This window comes from Nilaparvata lugens, unplaced genomic scaffold, assembly GCF_014356525.2.
Source record: "Nilaparvata lugens isolate BPH unplaced genomic scaffold, ASM1435652v1 scaffold512_2, whole genome shotgun sequence".
NCBI classification, from domain to species: domain Eukaryota; kingdom Metazoa; phylum Arthropoda; class Insecta; order Hemiptera; family Delphacidae; genus Nilaparvata; species Nilaparvata lugens.
The window spans coordinates 39028-54975 of NW_024091036.1; the positions used below are offsets into that span (position 1 = coordinate 39028).

The 15948-nt window shown below is 36.2% G+C and overlaps 1 protein-coding gene across 1 annotated transcript in view; it reads right to left on the reverse strand.

Annotated features, from left to right (window-relative positions):
• Positions 1–15948, reverse strand: part of LOC111057441 (regulating synaptic membrane exocytosis protein 1-like) — a gene marked incomplete at its 5' end in the record, with an annotated part of 91435 nt that overhangs the window by 15688 nt on the left and 59799 nt on the right. Inside the window, 5 exon segments of the mRNA XM_039444631.1 lie at positions 492–650; positions 2675–2875; positions 4621–4791; positions 8133–8296; positions 9962–10143. Of these exon segments, the coding sequence (XP_039300565.1) occupies positions 492–650; positions 2675–2875; positions 4621–4791; positions 8133–8296; positions 9962–10143 (877 nt within the window).

The window sequence follows — 15948 nt, forward strand, 5'->3', positions numbered from 1 at the left end:
GATATAATCTCTTACTTAATAAAATATAATTGATTACTTTAAATGAGAATGGACAGTTAATATTATTACATCAATAAACCTGTATCAGCTACCGTCTATAGAAGGCATTGACAAGACAGAGGTTCGGCAACGTTTCTCTCCACTGCCATTATAACGTGGACCACACTATAGTAGTCCTCTATTATGTTTTATCTTACTACAGAATCGTAACTATTTTTAAAATGTCCAGTCATGAGGTTGAAACAATTCATTGATATAAAACTGTTATTTGTTTGTTTTCAGTAGCTTCCTAGAGACTCTTCTTATCAGAGTATAGGAATTGTCATAATTTTATCAACTATCTATTTATTTTTTGAAGAAGAATCAGACATGAGGTTGAGATAATCCACTCATATGAAACTGTTATAAACTTCCTCACTATTTTGATAAAAACATTTATTTAAAACGTTTAAATATTTATTTAAATTATTTTGAAAAAATGAGAGACTCACTCCTTGAACCGCGTCTCTCACTGATGGTGAGGCTCCGGCCAAGTAGTTCTCCTTTCACCGCCTTCAGACTGCGCAGAATCTCATCTGGGTCGCGCATGCGCTGTGTGCATGAACTGCGTCTCCGCTCCTTGTTGTAGGTGGGAGGGGGCACATCAGCTTCTACAAGCAGCAAAACATTAACAATAATTACAGAGTAGAATTATTGAAACAACTTCCGACTTGAAAGGATATGCGGAGCAGAGAAATGGAGAACCAGATCAGTTAATAAAGCCTGAGTTTCATTTGCAATTATCTACATTTGGATTTAGGGTAACCGTCCACTGCAGCCGTATTCAACCGATCCGTTCGACCGTTGGATCGGATGAATCTGCCGGCCGTTAATTCGGACGAACACGGTCGTCCATTGGAACAGTTTTCGTCAGTCTAGTTCAGTAGTTGGCTGGTTGCCAGGAAGTGAAGTGGCAAGCTAGTTAGTAGGGAAAGTCATTCTTCTGTGTGTTTTTACTCACGAAGATCATACAAAACTCAAAAAACAAAAACAGACAAGACTGTGAAACAATTTTGAGGTTAGGATGATGTTGTCCCAGCACGACTTCGTCCGGACAAAGCCGGAAAATCCCATTCAATTCGGATCGAAAACTTGACGTCCGTGCACGGACGTATATGAACCTGTTGCAATGTACGAGCATCTATAGCTTTCTTTGTTGGGGGATCGTTCGGACGAGTTCGGTAGTTTTCGGCCGATGCTAATTCGGACGAAATCGGTTCCAGTGGACGGCCCACCTTAGATAATTCAGCAGCCACTGATCTCTTCTCAATATTGTAGTGAAAACAGTTACTCGACCAAGTAAGTAGAGTAGAGTTATAATAATAATCCTTTATTGTCATAAAACACAAAGTTTTGTAACAAACGTCAAAATACAATAAAATTAAAAACAGTCAAAATATTTTTAAAATAATAATAATATATTCAAAGTAGTATTTTTGTAAAAAAATTACAACTAAATTGCCAAATAGTGATAAACAGCAGCTATTGATAAATAGCTCGGTAGAGTTAGTATGCCAGTTACTCGACCACTAACTCTACTAGTGAAAACAAGGATTAATTCTACCGAGCTAACTCTACTCTACTTACTTAGTCGAGTAACTGTTTTTACTACCATTGAGAATAGTAGGTAAATTGTGTTGCCTAACGTATTGAACAGATCTAACCTTAAAAACTACTCTACCCGACTCTACTCTACTAGCTCGAGACTGTTTTCATTGGCATAGTAGTGGTAGAGTAGAGTGAGAAGCGGTGGTGGGGGAAGGCAAGTGGTAGAGTACTATCCCACGGTGCTATCCCACTCCACTCTACTAAAAACTAGTACTCTACCATGAACGTTTTCATTGGGAGAGTTCACAAGATAGTTAGTACTTTCCCAGGGAACTCCACCACTAACTCTACTAGTAGTTCTGTGAACAGTAGACCTCGCGCAGTTATAAACCACTAACTTACTCGACCACTAACTCAACTAGTGAAAACCAGGCTTTATTCTCAGGCCAAATTAGTGTATGAAAGCTTTACAATGTAGCCAAATAATATTTCATAGACTACTCTTGAATATAAATGAAAATAGAAATGTAAGAACCAAGACCTGATAATGGCAACATATCGCCGAAAATGTTGTGGGTAAACAATTTTAAAAAGGGTAGGCCTACTTAGATTTCTATTTTTATTCATATTCCTTAGACTTTTATTGAAAATGAACACTTTTTGTGTAGTTGAGAAGTTTATATTGTGGTAATTACTCATATTGAATGAAAAAGACTAAGAAATTGTCAAAAAATTACAGATTAATTGATACTTAGAAAGAGCGGCTTCGGTTATTACACCCGTGTTCTCGGATGGGCACGTTGAACTGTCGGTCCCGGCTGAAGTATGACAGTCATAAGGCCCATTGACGGCTTAAATGATATATTCAGGCGGTGGAACCTTCCCGCAAGGGACTCCCCACCAACAAAAGCCATACGAATCTACTTTTTACCATTGTCAATCTCTGATAAACTTAGTTTATCTGATAAACCCAGTTCAAAGAAACCGGTTTTTCTAAGTATCAATAAATCTGTGGTTTTTTTGACAATTTCTTAGTCTATTTCATACAAAATAAAAACGAACAGTTGAGAATGTATGAATGACTGACCTTTCTCGGCATTCTGGGCCGACTGGAAGGAGCTGCGACGCGAGCCGGGCAGTGACCTTGAGAAGTCCTTGCTCAGCTGATAGGGCTCGGTGACGTCGAGCTGCTCTGATTGGCTGGAGCCGCGACGTGAGCCAGCCACGTAGGCGTGGTCTGGGTGCAGAAACGAACCGCTCTCCATTTCCAGGTCGCTCTGTGTCTCTTCTGCTCAAAAAAGTTGTGCAATTCCTCATTAAAACATACATTCTATTAATAAATATTAAGAACAATATAAAACATAGAGTACCCTCATTATTATAAGTGAAGTGATTTTATGAATATTATACATACATCTACATACAAATACAAAATATGTCAAAGATCATACCCATATTCAATAGTTTTGATTGATATTTCTAGTTTTTTACAAAATATCAGTTTAATAAGATAAAAATATCCAGTGCAGTACCCTCTGTTATTATTTTTATAATAATTCATGACTTTGATAAGCCTTCAAAAAATTTTAAATGTGAATACGATGGGCCATATGAATAAAGTCTAGCAAATTTGCTTATACTTCTAAAATATGGAACATTTGCATCAATTTCTATGAATAAATGTGAGCAAAACCTTTTGCTTATGCTCATCGAAAAAATAGTTTGAGCATTCGCTCAACAGTAAAAGCTTTTGCTCAAAATTGTATGAATAAACTAGAGCATTTGCTCAACTTTTGAAGCAAATGCTTCAAAAAAGTTGAGTCTACTCTGGAGCAGCTTTTCACCTTTTGCTCATAGTAAAATGGCTCAACTAATTCGTGTGAGTAAGAGGAAACTATACCAGATACGATTACAACCAATAGTTGAGAACTATAAAACTCTTTTTAGATTCAAACCATGATATATATCACCATTATTCCTACAAAAGATACCTACCCGATATAAAGATAGCCATCGAAGAATAGGAAATTGGCGTTTAAGAAGATGAGAGTGTAGACGATTATAAGAAGGCTATTGAGATTATAAGATTATGCTGAAAATTATTATAGGGATGACATTTTTTCACAGAATTATTTCAAAATTCATAACTCAACTAACCTAGAACTCAATTCATAAATAGAGAACGGAGCAGACGACCAAACACAAGCGGTCTCTGTACTTGCATATTTAGCGCTTACGTGAGCTATAAAAACAAAGTAAGGTCACAAAGGAAAATCAGCTGATGAAAAATCTTTAAAATATGTGAGCATTTGCTCCAGAGTTCAAGAGCATAAGGTAATGCTTATTCATTTAAAAATGAGCAAATGCTTATGCTTCTACTCAATGCTCATGAGCAGAACCTTATGCTCCATGCTCATGCTCATGAGCGTTTGCTCTGTTTTTATTCATATCGCCCAATATCTCATTTTGAGCTTTTCTTTTTCTCTGCAGTACATATTCAGAAATTCCTGCCATTTTAGAACGCACCGGAACAGATCACTACCATAGTGCATGACAGGTGGTTGATGGTGACGTCAGCACAGGTAGGGCTCCTACACCAATAAAAACACTAGCTGATATAGATCAGCTGAAATCTGATTTTTATTGGTGTAGGAGCACCTACCTGTGCTGAATTCACCAGAATGCACTATGGCTTTCTTTACGGAGGTAGTGTTCAGGTCCGGAAGTATATAGGAGATCCTTTTTGAGTTCAGTGCGTAGGTAAGTGTCGCATGTAAGGGTGCGTACAGATATACGCGCCGCGAACATGAGCAATTCACTTTTAATCAGCTGATGCAAAGCTTTTTATAACTGTATCTCACCGTTTCTGTAAAAATACAGATATAATCAGCTGATTAAAAGTGAATTGCTCATGTTCGCGGCGCGTAAATCTGTACGCACCTTAACGTGCCAGATCTATTTCCTGTCAATAAGCCCTATTTTGTAATATTCTATTTCCTGTAATAAGAATTGATTATATTTCGATCATGGTACCTGATAGAGATCGATTTTCTTTCTTGAGACGCTGCGTGAGTTCGTTGACCAGCGACGTCCTGGGAGAGGTGCGCGTGGAGGAAGACCCCCGCAGCTGACGTGGGTCCTCCAGCCTGTACCAGACCGGTCTGTCGTCCAACAGTGCCTTCTGGATATCCACTGTACACTCACCTGCAAAAGCAATTCGCCCCAAATTAACCAAAACGCAGGTTGATTATTAGAGGAACCAATCAAAATATTAGCCGATCTAAAATAGTATAGTGAGGTCCACGTTATAACGTCGTAACGTTATAACGTCACCACATTTATTCCAATTAGTCACAATAATATTATTACATCAGAGATTGTCAGAGATTGACAATGATGTAATAACCGAAACCGGTCTTTCTAAGTATCAATAAATCTGTGGTTTTTTGACAATTTCTTGGTCTTCTTCATTCAATATTATTTCAATTATCACTTTATTCATAAAATACTCATCTATTTCATTATCCATGACGAACTGCAAGTAATAATTCGTTTTTGAACTATTTTCAACGACACTACAGTCTAATATTTATTTATTTATTCATTTATTTATTTATTTATTTATTTATAAGGTTAGCAAAAAATACAAGAATCAGAAAAGAAAAAACAGGCTATTGCCTTAAACTTCTTCAATTTCCTAAATTAGTTTTAAATTGTCCAAATATTATAGGTTATGTCCATTCAAATTTCTACACCAAATCACAATCTAAAATATAAATTAGAATAAAACAATTTTAAATAAACAATTTTAAATTTAATTAATAATAATAATTAATTATTAATAATAAAAGTTTCTTAAAAACATGAAATAAACTATACATTCACAAAATAAAGAATAAAAACACTTAAATTTTACTCTACTCTAATATCTTTGAATTTAGTTAAAGACTAGTAAAAATAGTTCGAAATCGGAAAATACGTAGAACAATATTACCTTTTTTGGAATTAATAAAATAATAGATTAAAAATACAAATTATAACAACACTAGTTTCAGTGTTCATACCAACGTCAGGTTAAAGGTTCAGGCTAATTTCTATTTCTATTTCAAAAATAAAAGAAATTAGCACTAGATTCATACCTTCTAATACATTTTAATAAATAACAATACTTCTAAAAATTGATAGCCTACGGCACGACTCTACTCTACTAGCTCGAGACTGTAGTTTTCATTAGCATAGTAGTGGTAGAGTAGAGTGAGAAGCGGTGGTGGGGGAAGGCTAGTGGTAGAGTACTATCCCACTCTACTCTACTAAAAACTAGTACTCTACCATGAACGTTTTAATTGGGAGAGTTCACAAGATAGTTAGTACTTTCCCAGGGAACTCTACCACTAACTCTACCAATGAAAACCAGGCTTAAGTTTGCCAGTTACTCGACCACTAACTCTAATAGTGAAAATCAGGCTTAAGGGAGTCCCTACCAACAAAAAGCCATACGAATATGGTTTTATTCTTTATTCTTCATTGATTCATACAGGAAGACATGGCATGACAGGGAGAGAAAAAATGAGGTAACATTGTGCTATTTCTCTCCCAAATTTAGATAAGGTTACACATAGTCCAAAATGGGTTAAGTCTTGTAGTTGTTCACTTCACAACAAATATCGGGGGCCGAGCTTTGCTCTGGAGTGTAAGAGCATAGACAATTTGTAACGAGAGATTAAATTTATAGTTTATAATCATTCATTTTCCCAGTCATACAATTATTTTTACAGCCATATGAGGGGGCACAACAGGATTATGCCCAAAACTATCCCTTTTCAAATTTATACTACAGTCCAAATCAAAATCTAGGTCAAGCTACTATCACTCATCAAAATAACAATTTATTCACACTTCAAAAAACAAACACATCATCAATCACAAATAGAAATACAATGAATTCTATTTAGAATGATATACTATGTTTGCTACAATATTTGTTTATATACTATGTATCATTCTACACTAACAGCATCTAGTTACTATTTTGGACTTTCTGAAGTGAACATGTTTTCCAAAAAAGAGAAATGAACGAAAATAATTTTCTCTTGCTGAATTATTTTTCTAGTGAGATCAGCTGGATGATCACACACACATGCACTTGTTCACTCACTTCCACGGTATCGACAAAATTTCCAGCTGTTTCTCCAAGGACGTATTTATCCTTTTAATGTCCTTCAGCGAGTTTTCCAAGGGTTGAGACCTAGTGCAATCGAATCTTACTATCATAAACTTCAAATTCTACTACGGTATCGACAGACGACAAAATTTCCAGCTGTTTTTCCAAGTACGTATGACCTTTTAATGACCTTCAGCGAGTTATTCAAGGGTTGAGACCTAGTGCAATCGAATCTTACTATCATAAACCTCAAATTCCACTACGGTATCGACAAAATTTCCAGCTGTTTTTCCAAGTACGTATGATCTTTTAATGACCTTCAGCGAGTTTTCCCAAGGATGAGACCTGGTGCAATCTAATTTTTATATCATAAACTGTCACCTGGTCATATGGGACATATATATGAATCATATATTTATCTCATATTGATCAGGATTTTAGAGTTTTAAATTGTAAAAGTTTAATGAACAGTGTTTTTGTCTTTGAACAATCTTTGTCATCGACAGAAAGATTGTTTATTTCATTTGTTGTCAAAATTAATGTAGCTTCTCTTTTGTTTTTAATAAAAAACGTGCCGCTTGTGCGACAGATAAAAATATGTACTTGAAATGGCTTTCATGTTTGGCATTGACTGAGTAATATTTAATACCCAAAATTTTACTTTTGGTGTGTCAGTGTGTGAGTGTCAGTGTGTGAGATCGTTCGATAGGACTGAAAGTCAAGTCCGGCTGATCCAGTGAAAAAGGCTAGATTTCGGTTCGTTTAATAGTACAGTTATTCTGTCACAGATCGGGCAGTATAAAAATAATTGTATTGTTAAGGGAGACGGGTTCTGAGCCTATTCATTGGTTCAGTTAATATTTGTTCTTTTAAAATACTAAAGTCGCGAAATACCAGTGGATGCCAAAGTGGGAAGCTATTTCAAAAAAGTAGGTGACTACTGATACATTGTTCTTAAATTTTCATAGCCACAAACATTGAATCCTCATTAGCAGCAAGCGAGTGTTTTCCCCATTAATTCATATCAAATATTGTTTTATAATCAAATTAATCTTGTTTTGTTCAATTGTATTATGTTAAAGATTCATTAATTAAAGTTCTAGTTATTCTGTTCTTTTCTTGTATTCATAGTTCTTTTCCCCTTACATATTTGGTGTAGGCACATCGTGCTTACATATTTGGTGGAGGTTTCTCCCGCCGTTCCACAACTTGCTTACAAAACCTACTATGTTCCAAATTTCGTGAAAATCGTTAAAGCCGTTTTTGAAATTCGTTGAACATTCATAACCAATAACCAGATAATATCCAAATATCCAGATAACCATAATATATAGAAATTGCTCGCTTAATATAATAAGATACTATTTTCTTCTATGAAACTCACCCAAGAAAACCTGTTCCTTGTCAGGCCTGTAGTCCCACAGGGTGACCTCGACAGTTTTCTCCATCAGCTGTTCTCCACTGACCATACCCACTTCCACCGTTGTGTTCCAGATGGGGTTCTGTGTTGGCTCAGCCACTTCGGTTTTCACCGTATTCTGGCCGTCCCTTTCAAACAAAAAACATGTCAAGTTTAGTCAAGAAATAAAGAATAAATATCAAAAGTATGCTAAATTATTATAATTATAACGTGGACCTCACTTGGTCCACGTTATAATTTCAGTGTTTGATTATAGTGAGGTCCACGTTATAATGACAGTATTTGATTAAAATTGGTGTTGCTATCCTTGTCTATCATACGACAAAGCAGGTAGCATTATCCTTTTCTAGCTCCGCAATGATGCCAAATCTGTTTTTGACAATGTATAAATATAATAAATTGAGACGCTCTCGTTTTATCTTCATCCACTGTCATTATAACGTGGACCTCACTATAGTAATGGTATGGCTATCCTTGTCTATCATTCAACATAGCGGATGACGATATCTCTTTCTCGCTTTGCTCTGTTGCCAGATCGTCTTTTAACAATGTACAATTAACAATAAACTGACAAAATATTTCATCTTAATTATAAAAATTCATTATGGAATAATTGAAAAATTTAATTTCTTTCTTAATAAAATATAATTGATTATTTTAAACGAGAATGAACAATTGATAATTATCACATCAATGAATCTGTATCAGCTACTGTTTATAGAAGGCATTGACAAGACAGAGGATCGGCAACGTTTTTCTGCTATCTTTCTCCACTGTCATTATAACGTGGACCTCACTATAGCTTAAGCCATGTTGCAACATCTGTGGGTGTGGTAACTAACTTGTTGACTTGGTACTGATTCTAGCAACTAACCCCTTGATCTCTGCAGTGTAGGCAACCCGCTCAACCCATTTTCCACGACAGTAATGCAATATCTCAGCATTAGAAAACAACATGTAAAGCTGCGTACACATACTCGCGCTTCCAACCCGCACCAAGCACGCTCCTCCCTCGTACCGCCCTCGTACCACCATCGAACCACAGTCGCTCCGCCCACGCACCCATCATGAACGTTACGGAAGATGTTAGATCTTCCCGCGTTCCCCGGTCGAACCACTGTTGCTCGCCGGTCGATCATCAATCGCTCTGCTGGAGTGACGTTCGGTTGCGGAGCAGAGCGACAGTCTGTACGCACCTTAATATTGAACGATATATTATACGGTTCTTTAGTTCCACCTGGCCTGTAAACGGCCAGTACTACAGAGAGGTGCTCCGTCGACTAACCGCCCGGTTTCATCGAATCCGTCCGGGGATTGCCGATTCGTGGATCCTCCATCACGACAATGCTCCGTCGCACACCTGCCTGCTCGTCACCGAGCAGTTGCCAAATATTGGAGGGTAACGTTGCCACATCCTCCTTACAGCCCGGATATGACACCAGCGGACTTCTTTTTGTTACCGGAAATCAAGAGACAACTTAAGGACGCGGTTCGGGGCTCTGGAAAACGTTCAACGTGCTACTACGAGGGCTCTAGACACCATAGAGGTTGCCGACTTTCAGGGAGCGTTCAGGGATTGGAAGATCCGGTATCAGCGTATTATCGACTCCAATGGGGACTACTTTGAAGATTCCTAAAGAAAAATTGTACATATTTTGCCAATAAAAAATTTCCTGAGGTCAGTCCGGCTACTTATTATACAGACTCTGTAGATGAGTGGACCGAGTTCTAGGTGAATTCCAAACAACTATTCTACAAATACTAGTAAATAATTTAGTGGGTGATATACTTACATGAAAGGCAGCAGTCGAAACTGGACATAGGCTTCGGGTTGATTGCCGAATCCACCCGAGTCGTCACGAAAGGCAAGGTCGTCAGCTGCGAGGACCGACATCACCACCTCGCTCTTCTCATCGTTGTACCCCACCTGCAGCTGTATGCGACCGCTCACCGCCTTCTCCCTTGCTAATTGCTCCTGATCCAAAAAAAATCATTTCACATACAGACATAAATTAGCATCAATATTATTATTACCTATATGCTGTCTGCTCCTCCCACGTTCAAAGCTGAACTGCGATTAGATGAAAATGCTTGCTTGTGAAGGTGATGGGCGTTCAGCTGTCCTATCTCTATACAAAGTTTATTCGTTCTCCAAAACACTACTTCAAACTCATTCATGTCTAGAAAAGTATCAAAAATCTGTGTTTTATTTTCAAAATACAATATCCAAAAACCTATTTTCAAAATCTAAAATATGTTATATTTCGAATATTTGTAGAAACCATATGTGATTATTGCAATCATATAGATTTAAGACACTATGGCCCGGTTGCACAAAAGCCGGTTTAATTTTAACCGTGATTAATTGCGCGAGAACCAATCAGAGAAGCCGTTTTATCAAAAACGCATTCACTGATTGGTTCTCGTGAAGTTAATCACGGTTAAAATTAACCGGCTTTTGTGCAATCGGGTCTAAGGCCGGTTACAGAGCTCGACCGACCGTCAGTGCGTACGTCAGTCGCGCTTGTCTTTTCCATTGAGATTCCATGTATCCATGTACAGAGCAGGACTGACGGCACGCACGCGCACGGTCAGGACCATGCGTTTTATACAGCGTACGAATACCATCGGTCGAGCTCGTGCGCATCCGTTCCATCGGTCGACTGACGCGCTATTGAAACAAATAGAATCTTCCAGAGCTGTACTGATCAGTAGCCCGATCGCAACATAACCAATGTGCTGACACCTCTGCCCGACAATCAGCTGATATTGAATTGAATAGCATAATGAATGAATTCAATTAATAGTGTCATATTTAATTCAGAGTTTTTCTATGCATTTCTTCAATCATTTCTAAATGTTTTATTGGAAAAATCATATATTATCAATATTATCTACATTTATTTGATCAGTAGCTTAATGTGAAGTATTCCCAATGGAGATATTTCTATCATTTCTAAATTTTTTATTGAAAAAATCATATATTATTAATATTATCTACATTTATTTGATCAGTAGCTTAATGTGAAGTATTCCCAATGGTGATACAAGCTCAAAGTAACTCATAAAAATTTCTGATGGAGATTTTGAGGTAGTTGAAAAATGTATCTTCACACCAAGCAATGATGTATATAATGGTACTAAATTCCCTTTGAAATGCTCTTTGGGCGACCATCGGGTGAACTTGATATCTACGTCTTTTAATCTTTCGTTTACGAAGATAATAAGCTGCAATTAAACAATCTGTAAAGGCGTCCATTTTGTGAGTCAGAAAAACTTATGTATGGTCAGGATGGTGCATACGCTTCGACGGTCGGTCGAGCTCTGAATGTGTAAAACTGATTTATCGATGCGTATGGTCAGGATACGCACCAAAGACCTTAAAGATGCACTCTTTGAGGTCTTTGATACGCACTGACGGTCGGTCGAGCTCTGAATGTGTAAAACTGATTTATCGATGCGTATGGTCAGGATGGTACATACGCACCAAAGACCTTAAAGATGCACTCTTTGAGGTCTTTGATACGCACTGACGGTCGGTCGAGCTCTGTAACCGGCCTAAGCTAAGGCTTCAAGCCGCGTTTACACCAAAGTTTTCTTTAGAAGATTTCATTAGATTGAACGGAGCTTGACAAACACATCATGTGTATGATAAGTTATCTTCAATCTAATAGAATCTATAAGGATTAAGTTATAAATATTTTGTTAATAACTTTGGTGTGAACTCAGGCTGGTTTCCGAACTCAGGATTTAGCTGAGTTCTACACTTTAAACAGCTGGAGTCAGAAAATTGGCTTTCCGAAACGGGGCGTGGTCGCAGTCCACGTTTAAATTTAATTTTGAAAAACTATAAAATTGAACACAAAATAAAAATAAAGAGAAAATAGTGTAAAGTTCGAGCTATTTTGAAGTATTGAATGTTTCATTTCATCAAGGAAGAACGGTTCCTATTATAGGAATGAAAAAATCTGGTGTGGTGCACTCACATAATTTTCCTTGCCGTTATGAAAATTGATTACCTGACGCTAGTGTTCCCGCGCATCTCAAGTCTATTATTCAAAGATTTGAGCCAGCTGGTGACAGGGCAATAACGCTGGAGACACACGAGGTCTGCTATCTCTTCATAGTGAATGATTTAATAGAATCAACAGTTTGTAATTGGAATAATGACATTTTCTCGAATTTCGAGCTTATTTTCAATTTTAGGTGAAAATGTTACTGAACATTAATTGAAGAGATTCTCATGCTCAATCTATTCCACTCAAAATTTCTTGTTAAAATTGTATCTGAAGCCTGATAATTGAGAATCTAAAATCAAACTTTGCATAGATGGGGTGGAGCTCCTGAAATTTTTACAGATATGAGACTTGTGGCAGTTGATGGAGCTTATCGATGGCTATTTTAGGTATGAATTTGATCAAAATCGTTGGAGCCGTTTCCGAGAAAATCACGAAAAACTCTGTTTTTGACAACATTTTCGCCATTTTAGCCGCCATCTTGAATTGCATTTGATCGAAATTGTTCGTGTCGGATCCTTATAGTGAAAGGACCTTAAGTTCCAAATTTCAAGTCATTCCGTTAATTGGGAGATGAGATATCGTGTACACAGACGCACATACACTCATACACACACACACACACCAAAAAACCAGTTTTTTGGACTCAGGGGACCTTGAAACGTATAGAAATTTAGAAATTGGAGTACCTTAATAATTTTCGGAAAGCAATACTTTCCTTACCAATGGTAATAGGGCAAGGAAAGTGAAAATAAAGATTATCATGAAAACTGTGACTACGCCCCGTTTCGGAAAGCCAATTTTCCGACTCCAGCTGTTTAAAGTCTAGAACTTAGCTAAATCCCGAACTCGGAAACCGGCCCTCAATACTCAACTATCAAGCATACTCACCAATTTATTGTATGAAACGCTTTTCATATCTTTATTTTATTTTGATTTGATATGAACAAAAGCAAGATTTGATTTGACAACTATCAAATAAGTTGTTGGCTTATTTTTGAAGACAATCTCACTATCTTTTGAATAATATCATCATGCTATTCTGATTCATGAACCAATTTTGAACAATATTGCGGGATAAGACACTGAATTATCTATCTCCATTCATCATATGTCTACTTATGATTTCTCCAGTAATTGACTACAACAGTGTAAAACCATAGAGAAACAATAGCATAAGTAGATATCCCATGGTATAGGGTGTTTATGTCGCAACTTTTACTGTTATCTCAAGCCGATTACTGTCGATTATTGACGATTTTTACTGTTTTGACCGGGTGAGATTGTATGAACGGCACAATATGAGAGTACCAGCGTTATAAAGCTTCACAGGAAAGAATTACGTGGATTATAAGCTTGAGATAACAGTAAAAGTTGCGACATAAACGACCTATACCATGGGATATCTACTCATGCTATTGATTCTCTATGGTAAAACTTAATGCCGGTTGCACAACAGCCGGTTAAATTTTAACCGTGATTAATTCCACGAGAACCAATCAGAGAAGCCGTCTTTTCAAAAACGCCTTCTCTGATCAGTTCTCATGAAATTAATCACAGTTAAAATTCAACCGGCTGTTGTGCAACCGGTTGAAGCCGTCTTATCAAGAAGGCCTTCTCTGATCAGTTCTCGTGAAATTAATCACAGTTAAAATTTAACCGGCTGTTGTACAACCGGTTGAAGCCGTCTTATCAAGAAGGCCTTCTCTGATCAGTTCTCGTGAAATTAATCACGGTTTAAATTTAACCGGCTGTTGTGCAACCGGTTGAAGCCATCTTATCAATAAGGCCTTCTCTGATCAGTTCTGGTGGAATTAATCACTGTTAAAAATTAACCGGCTGTTGTGCAACCGGGCCTTAGAGAATCAATTGGGAAAGGAGGGGATGGATAGGAATGGCACTTGTTTATGAATATATTGTGCTGATGAAATCGATGAGTCTCATGCAAGTCATGCTATTCGAAAATCTATGAAATTGAGTGAAGAGTGAAGAGAAACTAAATAATTTTGAAAGATTGAAGCTTTAAAGCCTCACTGAAGCCAAGACAAATACAGTACGGTACATTCATCTATTAGTTACAATCAAACGTAGATTAGGTGAGAACATTTGCAAGAAATTCCTCTAATCAAATAACACTTCAACACCTATTAGCATGCAACTTTTTCAATACTCCTTTCCTTCAATACATATTCAATATTATGTAGTATACAATTTTGTTATCACTTTTTGTGTAGTTGAGAAGTTGATATTGTGGTAATTATTCATATTGAATGAAAAAGACTAAGAAATTGTTGAAAAACCGCACAGTAAATCTGTGTTTTTTTTTAAATTTCATAGTATTTTTCATTCAATAGTATACAATTGATATTTCCAATATTTTTAGTTTTGATCAACGTCCAATTTTGATACACTGCGTCTTAACGAATTTAGATACAACAGTTCAAACCCATCAAAATTGGGTTTTTATATGCCACTTCCCCCAAGAAAAAAATTTATAAAATTTCTAAGAATATTCTCAATTTTTGAAAATGACAATTAGCTGATCAACATTGGAGGTACAAGACAAATCAGAGATTTTTATATCTAAACATAATAATATTCAGAGTCAAACAGTAGAACCGTAAATTAAATATACCTTAATTTTCAGATTAATGCCGTATTTCTATTTCTAATATCTATATTATATTATGAATAATTATGATCATATAATATTTTATGCAATCATATATCAACAAATGCATATAAATATATTCTAATAATTGTGAGATTGATGATACTCAATTTCTTATTAGAACCACCTATTCATATTTGAAATGCATTCTTGTAAGGTGGAAAATCATTTCACATTTTTGAATCCATTTTACTAGCGGTATATTTTCACATACATCGATTTTTCTATCGTTTCATCAAATACAACTAACATTGATCTATTATTTATTTTACAGTTCCATTTATATTCAGGTGAATTTTTTATATTCATATTTGATTAATAAAAGAAGGAACATTCTCAATAATTCTCAAAATCCTCAATAATTGAGAAATTATTCCTGAAAGATTTAAAAAGTCCGATTTCTTTCGAGCTAGCTGCTTTTTTTTTAATTTTTAGATGATCTAAGTGGAAGATTATTTGACATATTTTAACTGACTGCCAAAGGCCCGGTTGCACAAAAGCCGCTTAAATTTTAATCGTGATTAATTTCATGAGAACCAACCAGACAAGACGTTTTTGAAAAGACGGCTTTGTCTGATAGGTTCTCGTAGAATTAATCACGATTAATATTCAACTGGCTTTTGTGCAACCGGCATCAACTGTTTGATTTGGAATGTGATAATAATTATAAGGATTAAATAGTTCTATTAGGAAACAAATTAATGATGGATTCAAACAGAACTATTATTGAAGTCACGTCATTGTTTCACGTGAATTATACATCAAAGGTTGACAATCCAATTAAATTCTTCCTCCCTTAGAACAAGTAATGTACTAAAAGCTTGTTAAAATTTGGAAATTATCAAACAATACTGTTCATACTCCATTGGTGGTTAATGCGCCTTACTTCTAGATCACCTTATATACGAAATAGCTACATAATATCCTATTTATACAGATTACAAACAATCTACATTACAGTGAGTACAACTACAATATTGAGAAAATTGTAAACAATAAATTACAATAGTACAGTCTTAAGAGTGAAATTGTATAAGTTATGATGTGTAATCTGTGGATTTTTTTGTATGGAGGGTGATGAGAAAGTTTCCAT